General features: G+C 46.4%; 1 protein-coding gene across 2 annotated transcripts in view; it reads right to left on the reverse strand.

Moving 5' to 3' along the window:
- Positions 1-19,710, reverse strand: part of LOC114885280 (cat eye syndrome critical region protein 2) — a 158,425-nt gene that overhangs the window by 39,385 nt on the left and 99,330 nt on the right. For both annotated transcript variants that reach the window (XR_003791063.1, XM_029204938.1), the window contains exons 3-7: positions 12,644-12,827; positions 11,460-11,599; positions 10,479-10,583; positions 7,912-7,961; positions 6,915-7,084 (exon numbers count right to left, since the gene is read on the reverse strand). Coding sequence is in view for 1 of the 2 variants with exons in the window: in XM_029204938.1 (XP_029060771.1) it covers positions 6,915-7,084; positions 7,912-7,961; positions 10,479-10,583; positions 11,460-11,599; positions 12,644-12,827 (649 nt within the window). In the remaining variant the exon portion in view is untranslated. The remainder of the gene's footprint in view (positions 1-6,914; positions 7,085-7,911; positions 7,962-10,478; positions 10,584-11,459; positions 11,600-12,643; positions 12,828-19,710) is intronic.

Below are 19,710 nucleotides of genomic sequence, written 5' to 3' on the forward strand. Positions count from 1 at the left end.
GGATGTTCAGCACTGTAACTGACATCATGAATCTCTTCAATACCACGGTTACTTGTATCTAAGACCAAAGAGCAGAATAAACAAACAAACAATGCTGCAAATAACCTAAAACTTTAGTGTTTGAAGCCAGGCTTTTGCTGGCAGCAGTGAAGAACCTGCCTATCTGTATTCAGATTACTCTGCAACCAGATGTAAACTAGGGCATTTAGGACTCAGCCCAGGGCAGTGAGCAGAAAATGGGAAGACTTTCAAGGAGGTGGTTAACTGTCCAGATACAAAGGCAGCGAGAGCCCATCAAGGGGAATAAGGCAGAAAACCAGTTGAGAACTACAGCTGGACAGCCTGACTGAGGCCACCTCCAACCAGGGCCTCGAGGGAAGGAGGGACTGGGGAGACCTGCAAATCAGGCAGAACAGGACTGCCTCAGTTTACCTCCTGGTACAGACATACTTATGAGCTGAAGAAAAAAAGACACAGAGGATAAGTCCAAATATACTGGAAATACAGAGATTTATAAATGAGCTTCTCCCCTTTCGGGGATCAAGGTAGAATGCACTCGGTTAATGGCCAAGTCCCTGAACACACAATCTTGCAGTCACATCAACGGCCGCGAGGCCGCAGAGGGTCCACACTGTCACAAGCCAGCCAGACACAGCCTCCAGGGGAAACGTGCTCTGACCACTAACTGCTTGAACAGCCAATGGGATGGATGCTAAAAGGAGACAAGGCATTAAAGAGTGAAGCGAGTCTGGGAACTGGGCAGCAGGGGAGGTGGGGGGTGCCCCCTCAGTCCTGCCCGCGCCCCCCTCCCCCATCCAACCACTGTCATCAAACATCCCCGCCCCCTGCAGTCCAGGTCCCTCAGGCCTCATTCCGCCCCCATCTGCCCACTTTTACATTTCAGTAAATACAAACAGCAGTTTCGTCCCTTCCTACAACTGTAATGCTGAACAATGTCACAGACGTTCCCAAACAGAGGTGGCTCCCAGGGACTGCTCCCCCCAAAGCACCTCTTCACCAAACACTGTCTCAGCTCTTACCCTGCCCCTCCCAGTTCGCGTCCCCCTCCAGGACATGCGAGCGCCCCTACTGCACAGGGAGCACCGGAAGCCCATGGACGTCCTGCTCCAACTAAGGAAACGGGGCCTGAAATGCCGAGAGCTCTCCTCACTGCTGCTTCCTCTGCACTTTGTCACTATTCCTTTGTTTTCTTTCATGGCCAGACTTCTCAAGAGGTCAAACACCACTCTGACCAATAACTCCTCTTTTACTCACTTGCAACACGACCTTCATTCCTATCATCCTCTAGTGAAACGCTTCCCCCAGAGGCCATCCTCCCCTCTAGGCCCACGCTCCCAGAGCAGGGACCCTACAGCTACTTGCTCACCTTGCAGTTGTTCCTGATGGGGTGTGACCCCAGATGTGTCTTCCTGAAACAAAGACCGAACGACATAGCCTCCGACCACTGCCTCCCATGGACAAACAAGCAGGGGACGGCCAGGGGACTCCAAAGTCTGACTGTTCCAGCCCAACCGCCACTCTGAGTCACAACATATCTTACACGCCAGCCACGACCCAGCACACACGCTCTCCGACTGCACTGCACACGACCCTGCCTCTGTACTTCTGCTTGCCTTGACCCTCCGCCCGCACTGCCACCGTCAAGACCTCAGCCACCCTGCAGGGCTCAGACGACACAGCTCTGCTGCTCCAACTCTCGGCCCCAGTCCCTTCCATCTGTGCCTCTTGTGTTCCTATTACATGTGTGTCTGTCACGGAGCGCATCATTCTCCTTAGTATTACAGTAAATGACGATGTGAGTATCATCCCCGGAGATTAGGGGAGCCCAACAGTCAACTTACGTCTTATTTTTACAACTCCTTCTCTTTCTAGAAATGCATCTTATATAAAAGAATACTCCATAAAGGCTTGAGGTTTTAAAAATGAAATCAAGGTAAAGAGCTTGGGATAGAAGGAGTACACGAAATAAAATGGGACAATCTTTTCTGAACAATCTTTTTCTGTAAACCCTTCTCTCTGCTCCCTCTCACACACTCACCTATTGCTCAGTGGACTTGACGGGCAGGTGGTCAGACCTCCGCCCAGGCTGCAATCCTGTCCGTGTCCGCTGTGGACGCTTCCCCTACATTACGAGTGACGGAGAGCGAGGACAAGATGGGTGAGGGTACCCTCAGCTGCTGCTGTCGCTGCCCCTGCCACCAGTCGAGAGGGGCCTGGAAGGGCCAGGTGAGGCTCTACCTAAACAAGGGCCCATGGCACCCCAGGCCAGTCAGCAAAAATGACAACTCAGCTCTACAAGGCCCCAAGCAGCTTATTCACTTAAAAACGTTCAAAAAAGCTCAGAGATACCATGTGTCAAACTCCCTGAATGGTGTTAACACTTTTAACAAGTTTTGTCTCATATTACCAAGGAAAAGCCAGTTTCATCACCTCGGGCTGCCGGGAGCGGCTCTCAAGGCGGATTCCGAGCAGCAGGAGGGCAGCTCTCCTCTAGAGGCGGTTCTGTGGCCGGTGAGGCTGGAACAGGTAGGAGGACGAGAGACAACAGGCTCAGCCACGAGCGATCGCAGAGCTTCCTGGGGGTGTTAGACCCCCAGATGATGTGAGAGGCTTGGCAGCGGCCGTTACACGGAACTTCAAAGGCCAACGTCAGTTTTGGAATTTCTGTGGACTGAGCCCCAAAGCCTCACCATCATAACCTCGTATTGAGAAATGGTAAGCAAGGGCTGTGCAGGTGAGGCGAGTACGCTCTGCGGCGTCACATCAGCATCATGTACGTGTGGTCTGGCACCACTTAACTGAAAAGCTTGAGACCTGTGGCATCAGCGAGGTAAAGCGGCGAAGGATGGAAAAAGCTCAGCGGCGCTCCTGCCACTAAGTGGTGGTCTATGCAACCAAACGAGCCACAGAGCGGCAGGAGATCTGCTGAGATGGGGTCTGGGGAGCTTTCCCATTATGAGAATGAGCAGCTTCAGTAGAGGTAAAATCCCAACCGTCAAAGGGGGGCAAGGCCCCCTTTACCCCAAAAGCTACTGCAGCAGCTCCTCAAATGTGCCTATGAGCGACTCCTTCGGAAGTTCAGGCCCAGGGGAAGAGCCCTCGGGCCACGAGCTCTCTCAGGGGACCAACAGCAAAGGGGCCAGGGGGCCACCTCCACCTCTGCCGAGTGAGGCAGGTGCTGGGGCCGGACAGCGCTGCGGTTTCCCTGTCCTCACAACCATCTTCTATGTGACTTATCAACTTATCCGTTAAAGACCTGATATGTATAACACACCTGACTATCACTGTCTGTAACCTTAGCTAAAACGCTTTCACTAGTCTACACCCCCTTGACTTTAATCTTGCCATAAAAGTTTAACTTTCATGTGGTCAAAGCGGCCTTACCTTCTGGTTCTTTCATTATTTCAAAGTTTACAGGACTATCATACCTCCATGAGTTATCCCAACAGCTTTGCCTCTCTGTAGACTTGCAATTATTTTGGTAAGAAACGTGGATTTAGTTTTCTATCAAAATTCCTCGCCAGTTACAAGCCGCCATAAACAATGGAGGGACCAAGTGTCAATCCATCGCTAAGTACTAGGCCAGGTACTGGACAATGGTCCTTCCCACAGAAACTGGGAAATTACAGCACTTCATATTTTACTAATAAGAAAATTGAAATTCAGAGCTATCAGGAAGCTCATCCAAACGGGCAGCTAGAAGAGGGCGGCGCCACACCTACGGGGGTTCCTAGAGGAAAGCTCACGACGCGCAGCCCCCCAGACCCTGCGGCTCTGCGCTTGTCATGCTGCACTGTAGCCTGTAACGGTGTCTATTCTGTTTTACTGGCATGTGATTTCCATTTCACACTCAAATCATAGGTGTGTTTATTACTAGAACAGATCCCTTTCGGCCAGTATAACTTGGATGGGTACTGGTAGGTACACACAGTCACTGTCAAAGGAAGAATCTACACAGTGTGTGTGTTTTAACTTAATGTATAAAAATGTACTGCCATTCACTAGTCATATGATGCAGGCCCACTGAGGGGGTTCCCGGAGATTCCCTCCTACCCTCTTATACCTTTATCTGCCCTTCCAGTTTTGTTTTTATAATCGCAAGTGAGATGTTAATGATACTTGCAATCCAAATACCGAAACCATAAGATTGTAATGAATTTTTTTCCTTTCATTTTTTACTATTTTATCCTAATTTGACAGTCAACCTTTCAGAAGCAACTCATCTTTGTTTTTAATAAAAACTTTTTATAGAAAATTTTATGCCCTTATTTTGTTTCATAATATTTAATTGTGTGAATTCAGTAACGAGAACAACGGACACACACAGGTCTGTGAAAACATCAGCAGGATGCCCAGCTCGCAGGTTGTCATTTCCCGTGGGTGGCCTCTTGAATGAAGACCCCCCCGAGGGTGCTTCTGATGTCTGGCCTCTGTGCCAGGACAAGGCAGTGCTAAAATGGGTCACCCCACTGCCCCCACCCGCAATATCTACGTTCACCGCGTATTCTCGAGGAGAGCTCTGTTAAGCTGGGACTTGGCTAAGGCGACAACAAACCTCAATTTATCTTGGTGACGACTGACATCTAAACTTTCCTTCAAGAAACACAGAGGTCTGGCATCCTTACTCGAGATGTGAAGAGATACACGTCCTCACAGCTTTGTGCCTTCTTCTCTCTCATCAATTCTGCACAGGCACAGTCAGATTCACAGCAGCACCCGTTTTGCTGCGGCGGCCAGTAACTGTTAACCTTTAGCAGGCATAGGAATGAATCACAGAGCAACAGAACTACCTCCAGCCATCCTGCCAGGCTGGGACGAGAGCAGGGCGGGATCCGGCGTCTAGCGCGCGGTCCAGGTGATGCCCACGCAGGACGTCGGGAGCCAGCACTGCTGTGAGCGCTAAGCAACAGACTTCGTTAAGTGCAATTCTATTCCCCCAGACGAAACGCTCTAAAATTCTGCCTCTTACTCTTTTCTTACGTCACACACACAAGACTTCCAAGACAGTATTCCCGTACCACACATGCCACTTAACCCCGATGGGTTATGAGTTATTATTCTTTTGATGAGGAAACGGTCTTTACTTGTTAGTGCACTTTTAAAGGCTTGACATTTATATTACTGAATGAAGAGCGTATTTAAATTCATCAGGAATGGGGCACTAAGATAACTATATCTCAATGGACACAGTAACCAAGCCACTTCTTTCTTTATTTTTGAACTGTTCGGAAATTATCTTTTCGTAAAGGTTTAGAAAATTTTACCTGTGAATAAATCTAAATGATTCTGGAGCTTTTGATGGGATGCTTTTGTGAAAACTCTTCTTCCCTAATTACTGGTCTGCTAAGGTTTCTGGCTGCATAAGATTCTGGGTTTTTTTGGGGGGGGGGGATCAACACCGCATTTCACTAAGGCTTGCAAATTTACAGCACTGTATAGCTTTCAAAATATCAAATCTATTATTTCTTTTTTCAGCTTCTAATTTCATGGTTCTTGAAATTTGTATTTAAGGTTTACCTTATTTTAATTTTTTGTTGTCTTGCAAAGAATCAACTCCTGAAATTTTCTGTATCAAAACCATCCATTTTATGCCTGTAAAAGTTTTTTCCCTTAGTTACACTATTCAAAAGTCTGAGGTTGAATATTGCAGTTAAAAAGACAGAATTATAAAAGAAAGTTTAAGCAGATTAGGTAAATGCCTTACAGATGATTTAAGGTGCTGTCATTAATCATATCAATAAAGTCATATACAAGGTTATGTAAAGTTATAAAACCAGCTCTATTTAATAGCTACTTTAAGAAAACTAGATTACGTATTTCAAGTCCTGGAAAAATGGTCACAGTGCACTGTGGAGGACAAGATCCAAGTGTAATTATAGTCAACGGGATTAAGGACGTCGATGGGGAGATGCTCACCCATGAAAATGCAATTCCGTGACTTTCTACAGTTCACCCCAAAGCACCAACCTGCTCAATGGTTACAAATATCACTGGAGTCACGACAAATCAAGTAATGTATCCGTCACGTGACCCCCACCGGGGGTGCTGCAGCAAGAGTTTAAAAACACTTTCTCCTCAAATGCCAGGGGCAGTGCTCACATTTTTCTGTCTTCTATTAAAAAGTATTAAGAATCAGAAGCATCAGATTTATGGAAACTGGGTGGCTGCCAGGCACCCACCACAGAACGGGTGTTCCAGGAGGTCACCTGTGGGGTTACAATGATGGGGAAGACATGGCTCCTGATCCAGAGTTGTTTAGACAACTCCCAATGAAATGAAGCCGGGAAGCACACCGGGGGGGTACACCCTCGCTTGGGAGAGGCAGGGGAGAGCTCACAGACACAAGGTCCTCAAGTGGGGTTTCTGAGAGCCTTGGAACAGGCGGGGGCAGGCAGGGTGCAGGACGAAGCCAGGGTTCGGTGCCCTACAGTCAGAGGGCGCAGCCAGCACTAGAACCACAAAGAAAAGCACCTTTAGAGCCTGCTGTTAGAAGCAGACAGACCAGAAGATGATCTTTTTTAAAAAGGAAAGAAAAAAAAAAAAAAAAAAGGCAGCAATCTATGTACAGGGAGAGGTACACACAGGGTGCTCTGCAGAGACACACCTGGGGCTCAGGGGGTGGTTCCCAGGGGATGCTGGGGAGGAGGAGAGCTGGCTCCCAAGGGTGAAGAGTGGTGAGGACGGGGTAGAGGCATGAGGATTAAATCACATGGCCCATAGTGAAGGAGAGTGGGGGCACGAGGTCCCATTTTAATGTCCCAGATGAAGAAAGATGAAGGCTGGACCAGCTGCAGGAGAGCGTGGAGTGGAGGGTGCTCAAACCTCTAATGAAGGAACCCTTTACCAGAGCAGCCTGACGCCACACACGGAGGACAGGGACCCTGTCTGCACACCTTCTGGGCAATCATGCTGCAGATCTCGGGCAGGAAGTCCTCGCTGAGGAGCTTGTAGAGCTGCCGCTCTCGCAGGGAGGTCCTCTCCCGGAAACTCTCGGTGACCTGTCTCCACTCCTCTTCTGTCTGGCACAGGAGCCACCAGGAGCCTTGGCCTGGCCCCTGGGACCCTAGAAGAGAAAGGGGTGGATCAGTAAACAGATCCCATGAGACCTGTTTCTTTCTATCTTCAGTTTCAGTTGGACCCTGGGTTATGATCAAAGCCAGGTAATCAGAAAAATGGGGGGCCCATTACCTTTTAAGGTTGATGCTGTGTACTTCTGATTTTCCTGTTACTATCATTGTTTACAACTAAGAGATAAGAATACGTAAAGGCAATACAAATATAACTATTGTAACCTTCATGATAGATTCTAATATACTAGAAATGCTTTAATGTATTTACTTTTCTGCAAAAATGGTTTTGATTGAGCTTTTGCAGTCTCGCTTGTTGCACTGAGATACACTAAATTGCTATTTCTCCCCAAATTTATACAATTTGGATTCCAGAACCGAAGTCTAGGTAGGAACCCAGTACACTTCCTTATGTAGTAAAGCATTTTACTGGGTTGGCCAAAAAGTTCGTTCAGTTTTAAGTAAAAATAAGACAGATTTTTCATTTTCACCAAGAACTTTATTGAACGTATTCACTAACCGAACAAACTTTTTGGCCAATCCAATACCTTAAAAGAAAGCTCTCGGAGAAGCTGCTCATTCATTCCAACGTTGGGTGTCTATTCTGCTGGGCCTGGGTAAGGGGGCCCAAGTGAAAAGACCTGGTCCTGCTCTCAAGCTATCCGTCAGGGGGAGAGATGGGCACAGGGAGACGATGTGTGAAGGGTGAGGAGGCTAATCAGAGGTTACTGTAAGAGTCGTAACGCTCTGCACTCGACTCTGGAAAAGGACACGAGTCAATCATGTTCATGCAATCCCTTCTGACCCCGACACAAGCCATTACCATTTCCGGTCTGCGGCTCAGATGCTAAGGAGTTTTCTTCCTGCTTTTCACTGAAACACAGGAAAAAGAGGCACCAATTAAAACAAAGACATGGGGCTTCGCTGGTGGCGCAGTGGTTGAGAGTCCGCCTGCCGATACAGGGGACACGGGTTCGTGCCCAGGTCCGGGAAGATCCCACATGCCGCGGAGCGGCTGGGCCTGTGAACCATGGCCGCTGAGCCTCCGCGTCCAGAGCCTGTGCTCTGCAACGGGACAGGCCACGACAGTGAGAGGCCCGCGTACCGCAAAAAAAAAAAAAAAAAACAAAAAACCAAAACAAAGACATGTCCAAAATTGTTGTGCTCCCCTGTAAGGTAGACCCATGACTTACTACCAAGAGTGTGTGTTGGCACAGAGAGGAAGGACAGATACACAGGGACACAGGAAAGGAGAAGTTCAGTGTCCACAGGTAAATGCCAAGAAAAGGGCTTCCTCCCAGACTGCACTGAGGGTGGCACTGCAGGTGAGGCGTACTAAATTGGCCCTCACAGCAGGCTGGGGTGAAGAACACAGGTTCTGAGGCCGGGCCACCTCTATTCAAGGCTTGCCACCACCTACCCTGTGACCTCAGAAAAGTCACTGAACTTCCCTGTAAAATGGGGCTATTAATAATGCCCACCTCACAGGGATGTTGGAATTAAATTATAAAATACAAATGTGCTCATCAGCCCGACAGTGTTAAGTCTCCCTGAACCATGAACGACATTCTCTGGATTTTCTGGTCTCTTTTCAACCACCTAACCCAGCACTGCCCCGAACAGCCTCCCGGGAGAAAGAAAACGTCCTGTACTGTCGCTGTCCAACGAGGCAGCCACGGGCCACGAGTGCCTGGCTCAGCTGAAGTGTGTCAGGTGTGACTGAGGAACCAAACTTTAAATTTTATTCATTATTTTTAAAAAATAATTTGTTTTAGGGGCTGCCCTTTCTCTTTACTTTTTCTCCCCCTTTTATACATATCTTATTGTCTACATTTGTTTTTCATCATTCTTTGAAAAACGGAGGTATAGTTTTAGATGTACAACACAATGATTCACAATTTTTAAAGATTATACTCCACTTATAGTTATTATAAAATATTGGCTATATTCCCTGTGTTGTAGAGTATATCCCTATAGTTTATTTTACCTAGTAGTTTGTACCTCTTAATCCCCTATCTTGCCCCTCCCCCGTCCCTCTCCCCGCTGGTCACCACTAGTTTGTTCTGTTTCTATGAGTCTGTTTCTGTTTTATTATATCCACTAGTTTCACTTTTTAGATTTCACAAAATTTTATTTAATTTAAAAATACTTAAATACTGTATTGGATACAGAACTCTAAAGAAAAAAATCACCAGCAGAGGGTAGCATAAGCACACATATGCTTCTTAAAATGACTACAGCCCCACCACTAAGGCACTTTAATTGTTGGGACTCACAGGGAAACTGAGAGAGTACAGAACAGATTTCTGAATGTATCAGGAGGTGTAGATCGCTAACAAAATCCAGAAACAGACGTCTTGTGTATAAAACATGATTATAAGAACATTTCTCACAAATACTGGTGGGAGGAAAGCTGCAATCTGTAGTCAAAATTTCTGGAAAGTGTAACACTGACTGTTGTAACAAAAAAATCAAATTCTGATTGATTTATTCGTCATCTGATTCCTAAAAATATCTCTTAGTAGTTAATAAGCAGCACAGTGAAATCTGGTTCACTTCAGGCATTTAGGTTACTTAAGTAGTTCTAAAACGCCGAAGGAAGAAGCAGCTTCTCCTGTGTTATTAGAATTTTTAAGACTATGACCTAACTTCCATAAGTGAATAATGACAGATCTGATCCTCAAGTAAAAGGAAAAAGTATTTCTACACAGAACAGGTCAGATTCTGAAAACTCTTATATTGAGATTCACATGGTGGGAATTCCTAAAAGGCAATGACATATTAAAATAAAATTTCCTGGGACTGCCCTGGTGGTCCACTGGTTAAGACTCCGCACTTCCACTGCACGGGATGCGAGTTCGATCCCCCTGGTTGGGGAATTAAGATCCCACATGCCGCGCAGTGCGGCCAAAAAATAGTAATAATACAATTTCCCAATCGTAAGAGAATCTTTTTCTTTGCTAAAATTAAATATAAAATAAACACTATAAAAATGTTTAAAGTCTTACCTTTTCTTTATTGTAAGAAATTGTATTCTACAAAGAACAAAGCATGTTTACTACTAAAATCTCCTTACCAAGAAAGAATTAACTCCTAAACTCATACACAGTATTAACTCTCTCCACACTCCTGTGAAGAAACGTGTGGTGTAGGGATGGGATTTTCAGGGCATTTCCTGCAGGCGGGCTCGGTTCTCGGTGCCGTCCACTGTCACGTTCACTGTCAGAGTCCCCACTGTCCAGTGAAAGCGAGGGGCCAGGCAGGAGGCCCCCGAGGACTGTGACGCAGGGCCCATGTCCCCCCGGAGGCACAGAAAGCAGGATGGAGGCGAGTCCCTCCAGCGTAAGGGTTCGCGTTAGGGACCTACACAGACTAACAAGATTTACTCACCTCACTAGAGTTTCCTCCTGCAGTTTTTTCCGTTTTGGGGGTCTTCCTCTTCTTTTCCCTGTTTTCCCAGGAACACTTGAGACATTTTTTTGTCCTTCAGTTTCCCTAAGAAATAGTACGTTAAATAGAAATGTTCTGTCATAGGACTGATGCGTTACACATGATTTATAAGCTAGTGATCATGGGGCTGCCCTGGTGGCGCAGGGGTTGAGAGTCCGCCTGCCGACGCAGGTGACACGGGTTCGTGCCCTGGTCCGGGAATATCCCACGTGCCGCGGAGCGGCTGGGCCCGTGAGCCATGGCCGCTGAGCCTGCGCGTCCGGAGCCTGTGCCCCGCAACGGGAGAGGCCACAACACTGAGAGGCCCGCGTACCGCAAAACAAAACAAAAAACAAAACAAAACAAAAAACTGGCTTTAAGCTAGTGATTAGCTTTTCTGGCCATGAGGTTATAAAAAGGAACAAAGGCAGCAGTTACAGGGAAAGAGCAGGGTGACCTCCCATTTTCCATTGTTAAAACGTGGAACCAAGGAAAACAACATCTCCCACATGAACATCTGAGTGAGGCCTCAGGCTTCGCTAACAGCAAAGGGCCCAGCAACCGGGACGTCTGGGGAAGATGCAGCATCGCTCTGGGATGCTGGGGACAAGCCCTCTTCCTCACTGAGGACATCAGCTCTAGTAGGAGAAGGGATTCTCCAGAACCCACTCTGCTGGAGGGAAAGGCCCCGGGGAGCACTTGTGCTGCTGAGAACCTGGCGGGCAGAACGGCCTCTGGGGTGGGGCCGCTGAGAGCTGGGCTAGAGATTAATTCCTTTTCACTTTTGTGTGAAATAACTCTTTGCCGTCTCTTTGTAGACATGCTGCTACAGCTAATTCCTTCATGAGAAAAAATAACTTGTGCTGCGGAATTCCGATGTATTTGATTTTAACGACGCTCTTCTAACAGTGGCTATGGCAGCCCTGACCTTTAGGAAGGTACCTGCTCAGAGAGAGCTCTCCGTTGGATTTTCCTTGCACTGGGTCCTCCTTGTACATTCGCGTCCCATAGAAATACCAGTAGAGGGCCCCGGAGTTGTCCTCACCCAGCGGTTCCACACGGAGACTGTCTGCATCCAGGCCCTGGGCAGGACAAGGAAAGAGGTTTGGGCTCACAACGAACAAAACTAAAGAGACAACTGAAATGAGGATTCTGAATTTATCCTCACATATCCCTCATGTTAAAATGCTCAAGCATCTTAGGTAATTCTCAGTCAGGGTACCCGACACACGGGACGGAGAGAAGGTGCCTGCCTTAAGAGCAGGATACGGAAGTACTTCACACGAATCCCATTGCCACCGTCGCCCCTACCTCGCCAAAAAAAGAGCAACCCAAAGGGATTTTAATGAACATGTGACATACTTGGTTTAGACATGTATTCTGTGTGTACCAACAAGAGGAATGACAATTCCAACAGGAGAGTCTGGTGCTGTGGCAGCCTCGTCCCCCATGACGCTCTGTCGCCGCCGGCCAGTCCGGCCCGGGGCTCCCCACTCCCCCAGCCTGACCTGCACTGCCAACCCTCGGGGGGTGGAGGCCGAGACCTCAGCGAAGACTGTGCTGGGCTGCTCTGCGGTTTTCACCATGGTGCCCATCTGAGCCCACGAGCACCGTCGACGCAGTTCATCATTTCTGACCAACCTCTCGGTGAGGGCAAAGCAGAAGACCGTCCGTGCCCTCCCTCTGAGACAGGATAAGAGGGAGGGGGGAGGCGTCCACAGCCCCACCCAGCACACACATCTACAATGTGCACACGGTGTGCGGTGAGGATGGGTTAAAGTCCTTGGGAGGTTTCATAAATATTTCAATTATTCTAAGTCAAATTTCAGACCTCAGGAAATAAAACTCAGTGACTAATGTAACTGCAATTCTGACTGATGACAGGGCAAACAGGAACCTACGATTGTTCCCATGTCAGCGGGGACTCGGTACACAGAACGAAGAACAAACCAAAGTAGAAGTTAAACCAAAATAAAATAACATGCAGTCATCTGAGCGTGTGGCTTGGATCCCCCTGGCAACAGTGGTAACAGCTGCATCCACAAGATTCCCAAGACCAGCACAGCATCCCAACGCTGGCTGCTCTAACTTCTGCTCCAGGGACAGGGTGCCTGTCAGCTACGCACCTTGAGGAGATCGAAGACATCGTCTGCGTCCAGCCGGTAGTCACAGAGGCGGTGGAGGATTTCCACACGGGTGCGAAGGGGCAGGTCCTGGAAGCTGGCTTCCCTCAGGGGGTTAGGCTTCCCTTCCTCCAGCTCCCAGCGGTAGCTGATGATGTCCTCCAGGTAGCTGTGGAAGGTCTGAGGCCTACCCAGGCGGCCCCAGACACAAAGACATGTGAGTACCACATAGAGAGGGTGGTGTGGAGGGCGGGGGGTGCTGGAGGTGGTGGGTGGCTGGACAGCTGACAAATCTTCAACAGCAGCAGGAGTGGAAAGTGCCAGGAAGGGCCCAGGGATCCCTTGAGGAAACACTATGTTATTACACCATCTCTTGGGACCTGATACCGTCAAGTCCCAAAGATCATCAATATTTAAGAAGGTTGCGGGACCTTTCCTGGTGGCACAGTGGTTAAGAAATTGCCTGCCAATACAGGGGCCACGGGTTTGAGCCCTGGTCCCGGAAGATCCCACGTGCCGCATAGCAACCAAGCCTGTGCGCCACAACTACTGAGCCTGCGCTCTAGAACCCGTGAGCCACAACTACTGAAGCCTGCGTGCCTAGAGCCCATGCTCCGCAACAAGAGAAGCCACCGCAATGAGAAGCCCGCGCACCGCAACAAAGAGTAGACCCTGCTCGCCACAACTAGAGAAAGCCCGTGCACAGCAACAAAGACCCAACACAGCCAAAATTAAGGTTCACAACTTAGATGGCAAACAGCAAAGAACGGCAATGTCTGCCTGGCCTAATCCATTTATAGTTCAGGTTAAGATGCAAAGGTTTGAAAAAACCTTCTCCAGAACACAGGAGGCTAACTCCAGGGAATTCCCTGGCGGTCCAGTGGTTAGGACTCCATGCTTTCACTGCCAAGGGCCCAGGATCAATCCCTGGTCGGGGAACTAAGATCCCACAAGCCGCTCTGAGTGGCCAGATAGATTAATTAATTAATTAATTTTAAAAGAGGCTACTCCAACGTGTAACTATACTTTCATGTGCTGTTACACGTAAACTTGTGGGTGTGTTACGAAACACTAAATTTGAGGGTTTTTTTCTATAGAAAACATTTAAGACAACTTAAATTTTTGATGAGTACCTAAATGTGCCTTGTATATAACAAGTGCTGTTTGTTAGTTATTTCATATCTCAACTATTAAAGAATCTGGATATAATTTCACCTAATGCTTGATTTAAAAATATTTTTCTCAGGCTTCCCTGGTGGTGCAGTGGTTGAGAGCTCGCCTGCCGATGCAGGGGACACGGGTTCGTGCCCCGGTCTGGGAAGATCCCACATGCCGCGGAGTGGCTGGGCCAGTGAGCCATGGCCGCTGAGCCTGCGCGTCCAGAGCCTGTGCTCCGCAGCAGGAGAGGACACAGCGGTGAGAGGCCCGTGTACAGCAAAAAAATATATATATATATTTTTCTCACTAAACAAAGAGCTCTAAAGGAATTATGTGTCAATATAATCTTTACAAGAGGCATGTATCATGTTAACTTATAATCTATGTAGTTATATTTGCAGAAAAAGTCAGAAGAAATACTCATAGAGAAAAAACAAAGGGCCTTAGGCAAATAAGAAATTAAACATCTTGCTTTTTCAAAGAGAGAAGAAACTTTATTTCCTTCCTGTTGATACCTCAAATGCGGACACTGTGAATGTGGTTACCTCATCAAAATGCAGCATTACACCTGGAAACACAGGGCTCTCAGCACCATGACCTGAGCCCTGCTTGCAGGCACCTGTGGGAGCCTTGGGACCAGCCTGGCCTCCGCCCGCAAAGCCCATGCTACCCCTTCAGGTGGAGGAGCCGACAAAGAGCAGCTCTAGCTGGCAGTGAAAAGCAGGTCGTGTGGCAAAGGAGAATATGAGCATAAAACGGGGTGCTTTTTCGTTTCAAAGAGTGTGAAGAAGACAACCTGCCTTTGGTAATAAACCCCTTTATCCGCCACATGCTTTCTAGGATTTCTACTGCACACCAAGTACCCTAAACAACCAGGTGTGTTCTTCCTGCAGTAAAATGAAACGTGGACTCCATGACATGAGATCATGACATGAGATCATTCCACGAGGACGCGGCAGGAGGCGAGGAAGCACAAACAGCCACGATCTGCCTGAAAGCCCCTCCGTGTCCCAATAGCTGCATGTCTGAGATTCCTTTCCAACAGCCCTATTAACCTACTCAGTTCCAATTACATCACTTCTGCTAAAAGTTTAAGTCATCTCCATACCACCTTACCAAGAGATACTAACGGACTTACAATTCAAGATCACTCCTTTGCCTTGTATATAGATAAGCCTCATAAAAATCTGTATCTCTTTCTTTTAAGGGTCAGATATTCGAGGGAAAAATTTTTTGAAGGCAGCGTGGTCAAGGGTATTGGAAACGAAAAGGCTCAGTAAGCCAACAATTAGGGTTAATACTCTGTACTTCGCGGTTCTTCATCTTCTCTAGGACACAAAACTCTTTCAGAATCTGGCAAGACCATGCACTCCCGCCCTCAGAAAAATGAGTGCCGTGATCCTGTGTGCTGCTCAGAGGAAGAGTGCGTGGCAACAGCTGCTACAAACTGATCCTACGTTGTAAATCTCTCAGCTCAGCTCAGGGCACTTCTTCCTGAGTTGTCACTAATCCTTTCAACAGGATGTGGGAACAAAAAGATGGAACCAACTGGAGGTTCTGAGCACAACCAGGTCAGAGCTCCTTGTCTGAGAAAAGTTCCAAATGCTAATTATCCCTTTATTTCTTAAAATAGTTTGCACAAGAGAGAGAAAAAAAGACAAAACTATCTTTCCACAGTCGCAGAGTGAGCATCTCTTAGGACCCCAGCAGAGAACTGCTTATTTTCCTTCAGACAGAACAGGCTTGCACTGTGAGACCCACATTCCCAGGGACAGCGCGGCCCGAGTGGAGCTGGCAGGACCCTGCACCACGGAGGAAACAAGCTGCCTGAGAAGATCACAAGGGAGAAGGCAGGCTCTGTGTCAGTTCTGAGACGTGAAAGTGTATGTGCAGCCCACACACAGGGAGCAAGGAAGACCTGGCACCGCGGGTGCCATGTGGAGACTAAATGGAAAAATTTTATCTTCCCGTTTGCTATGGCTACTGGGGCAGCTAATGAAACACCTGTGTTCACAGTTAGGCCACGTTTAACACAAGTACTGGGGGACCTCCCTGGAGGTCCAGTGGTTAAGACTCCGCACTTCCAGTGCAGTGGGGGAGGGTTCAATCCCTGGTCCGGGCACTAAGATCCTGCATGCCACACAGTGCGGGCAAAAAGCTTAAAAAAAAAAAAAAAAACACACACATAAACACACGAATACTGGATTGAGATAAAGATTTTGGTTCCAAGTGAAGCAACAAATAAAAGGCTCCATATGAAAATTTGATGAAGTGCTTATTCTTAAAGATCATAAAAAGATTCAGCCCAAAACAACTAAAATAATGTTTCTTCTATAGGACTATATAGTGCCTGCCATATCCTGAAATATATCCTGAAATCAATGTGATAGCCAGGATAAGTAAAAAATCACGACAATTTCAAATTAAAGGAAAATATGATTAAGATACAAAACATATCTTTTTAACTGGAAAATATGTATATAATATAGATTTTATTTGTGTATATGAATGTTTATGTTAAGTAACAAAGAAAAGTATTAAAGGTCATCTGGGGGATTTCCCTGGTGGCGCAGTGGTTAAGAATCTGCCTGCCAATTCAGAGGACACGGGTTCAATCCCTAGTCCGGGAAGAAGATCCCACATGCCGCAGAGCAACTAAGCCCGGGTACCACAACTACTGAGCCTGCATGCTCTAGGGCCTGCATGCCACAACTGCTGAGCCCACGTGCTGCAACTACTGAAGCCCACGTGCCTAGAGCCTGTGCTCCACAACAAGAGAAGCCACTGCAATGAGAAGCCTGCTCGCCGCAACTAGAGAAAGCCTGCGTGCAGCAACGAAGACCCAACACAGCCAAAAATAAATAAATTTATTTAAAAAAAAAAGTCACCTGGAAATCAACATGTATTAATCTTTAAATAACCCAAAAGAAAGCACTGAAGGACAAAGAGAGGAAAAAAGAAGGAAACACATGAAAAGACGCTCATTTGTCATTTGGGAAATGCAAATCAAACCCCAATAGGGTACCAGGTCACACCCACCAGGATGGCTAAAATTAAAAAGATAAGAACAAGTGCTGACCACTTGTTAACAAGGACGTAGAGTGGGAACCATCATATACTGCTAGTTGGAATGTAAAATGGTGCAGCAACTTTGCAAAAGTTTGGCAAGCTGCTCAAAACTTAAACACAGAATTACCATATGACCCAACCATTCCACTCTTAGGTATATACCCAAGAGAAATGAAAACATACATCCAAACAAAAACGAGTAGACAAATGTTCATACACAGCAGCATAATTCATAACAGCCAAAAAGCTGAAACAGCACCAACGTCCATGAACTAACAGATAAATAAAACATGTATCTATACAACGGAGTATTTTGGGGCCATAAAATGAATGAGTATGTGATTCACGCTACAACACGGATGAATTCTGAAAACATGCAAAGTGAAAGTAGCTGGATACCTATATGTATGCATTCCACCTATAAGAGGTACCTAGAATAGTAAAAACAGACAGGAAGCACATTAGTTAGTGGGACTGGTGACTGGAGGAAGCAAGGAGTGACCGCTGATGGGTGTGAGGGGTCTTTGGGGGTGATAAAATGTTCTGGAATTCAACACTGGTGATGACTACACAACCTTGTGAATATACTAAACACCAATGAATCGGACACTTAAAAACCCCCAGAACAGTGGAAAACCAACCATACCAGTAACTGCACTAAATGTAAATGGACTGAACAGCCCAGTCGAGCACTGCCTAGAAGGAAATTTACAGCTTTAAAATGCCTGTATTGAAAAGAAAAAAGGCTCATAACAAGTATTATAACTTGAGAAGAAAGAAAAAGAAGAGTAGGCTAAAGCCAAAGTAAATAGAAGAAAATAATAAATCAAAAACAGAAAAACAATTTTTTTAAAGAAAACAGGCAAACAGTAGGTAAAGTTAAAAGCTGGTTCCTTGGGCTTCCCTGGTGGCACAGTGGTTGAGAGTCCGCCTGCAGATGCAGGGGACGCGGGTTCGTGCCCCAGTCCAGGAGGATCCCACATGCTGCGGAGCGGCTGGTCCCGTGAGCCATGGCCGCTGGGCCTGTGCGTCCGGAGCCTGTGCTCCCCGACGCAAGAGGCCACAGCAGCGAGAGGCCCGCATACTGCAAAAAAAAAAAAAAAAAAAAAAAGCTGGTTCCTTAGTAAGCATTTGAAAAGTTGATAAACCTGTAGAAAGAATAGAGGGAGAGAGAGAACAAATTCCAACATCAGGAATGAAAGTGGAGAAACCACTGTAGATCCTACAGATAGTAAGAGAATATTATGAATAGTACTATGGAAATAAATGTAAAATCTTAAATAAAATAGACAAACTCCTTGAAAAATGCCTAAATTACTTACCAAAATTGACTTAAGAAATAGAACACTCAGGAGAAAAGGGAACCCTCCTACACTGTTGGTGGGAATGTAAATTGGTGCAGCCACTATGGAGAACACTTTGGAGGTTCCGCAAAAAACTAAAAACAGAGCTACCATATGATCCAGCAATCCCACTCCTGGGTACTTATCCAGACAAAACTGTAATTTGAAAAGATAAATGCACCCCTGTGTTTATAGCAGCACTGTTGACAACAGCCAAGACACAGAAGCAACCTTCACCCATTGACAGATGAATGAATGGATAAAAAAGACATGGTACATATATACAATGGAATATTACTCAACCATAAAAAGAGGGTGAAATAATGCCATCTGCAGCAACATGGATGGACCAAGAGATTATCATATCAAGCAAAGTCAGAAAGACAAATACCGTATGATATCACTTATATGTGGAATCTAAAATATGACACAAATGAACCTATTTACAAAGCAGAAACAGAATCACAGATATAGAGGTCAGACTAGTGGTTGCTATGGGCAGGGGGGAGAGGGATGGACTGGGAATTTGGGGTTGATAGATGGAAACTATTACATTTAGAATGGATAAACAACAAGGTCTTACTGTATAGCACAGGGAACTATATTCAATATCCTGTGATAAACTGTCATGGAAAGGAATATGAAAAAGAATGTATATATGTAAAACTGAATCACTTTACTATACAGCAGAAATTAACACAACACTATACTTCAATAAAATTTTTTAAAAAAGAAACAGAACACCCAAATAGCCTTAATCTATTAAAGAAATCAAATCAATAATACTCAATCAAAAACTTGCACACAAAGAAAACTACAAACCCAAAGGCTTTCAGTGGTGAACTGTTTGGAAGAAGTTACACAAACTCGGACTTCCCTGGTGGTGCAGTGGTTAAGAACCCGCCAGCCAATGCAGCGGAAACGGGTTCAATCCCTGGTCAAGGAAGATCCCACATGCCGCAGAGCAACTTAAGCCCGTGCGCCACAACGACTGAGCCTGTGCTCTAGAGCCCGTGAGCCACAACTACTGAGCCCACGCACCACAACTACTGAAGCCCGCGCACGTAGAGCCCATGCTCCGCAACAAGAGAAGCCACCGCAACGAGAAGACTGCATACTGCAACGAAGAGCAGCCCCCGCTCGCCGCAACTAGAGAAAGCCCACGCACAGCAACGAAGACCCAACGCAGCCAAAAATAAATGTAAATAAAATAAATAAATTTTTTAAAAAAAGAAATTACACAAACTCTTTCAGAAACGAGAGAAGGGAACACTTCTCAACCCTTGTGCCAAAACCTGAAAAAGATTCATAAGAAAATAAAATTACAGACCAATATTCTTCATAAACATACATGGAGAAATCCTCAACAAAACAGCAGCAAACTGAATTCAGCAACAGACAAAAGGGACAGCACTTCATCACACTTGAGGGTGAAAGGCTGAATACTTTCCCCCAAGATCAGGAACAACACAGGAGTTGTGGCCGGCACAGTAATAAGAC

This window comes from Monodon monoceros, unplaced genomic scaffold (genome assembly GCF_005190385.1).
Source record: "Monodon monoceros isolate NGI ecotype Baffin Bay Population unplaced genomic scaffold, NGI_Narwhal_1 Super_Scaffold_6, whole genome shotgun sequence".
Taxonomy (NCBI): domain Eukaryota; kingdom Metazoa; phylum Chordata; class Mammalia; order Artiodactyla; family Monodontidae; genus Monodon; species Monodon monoceros.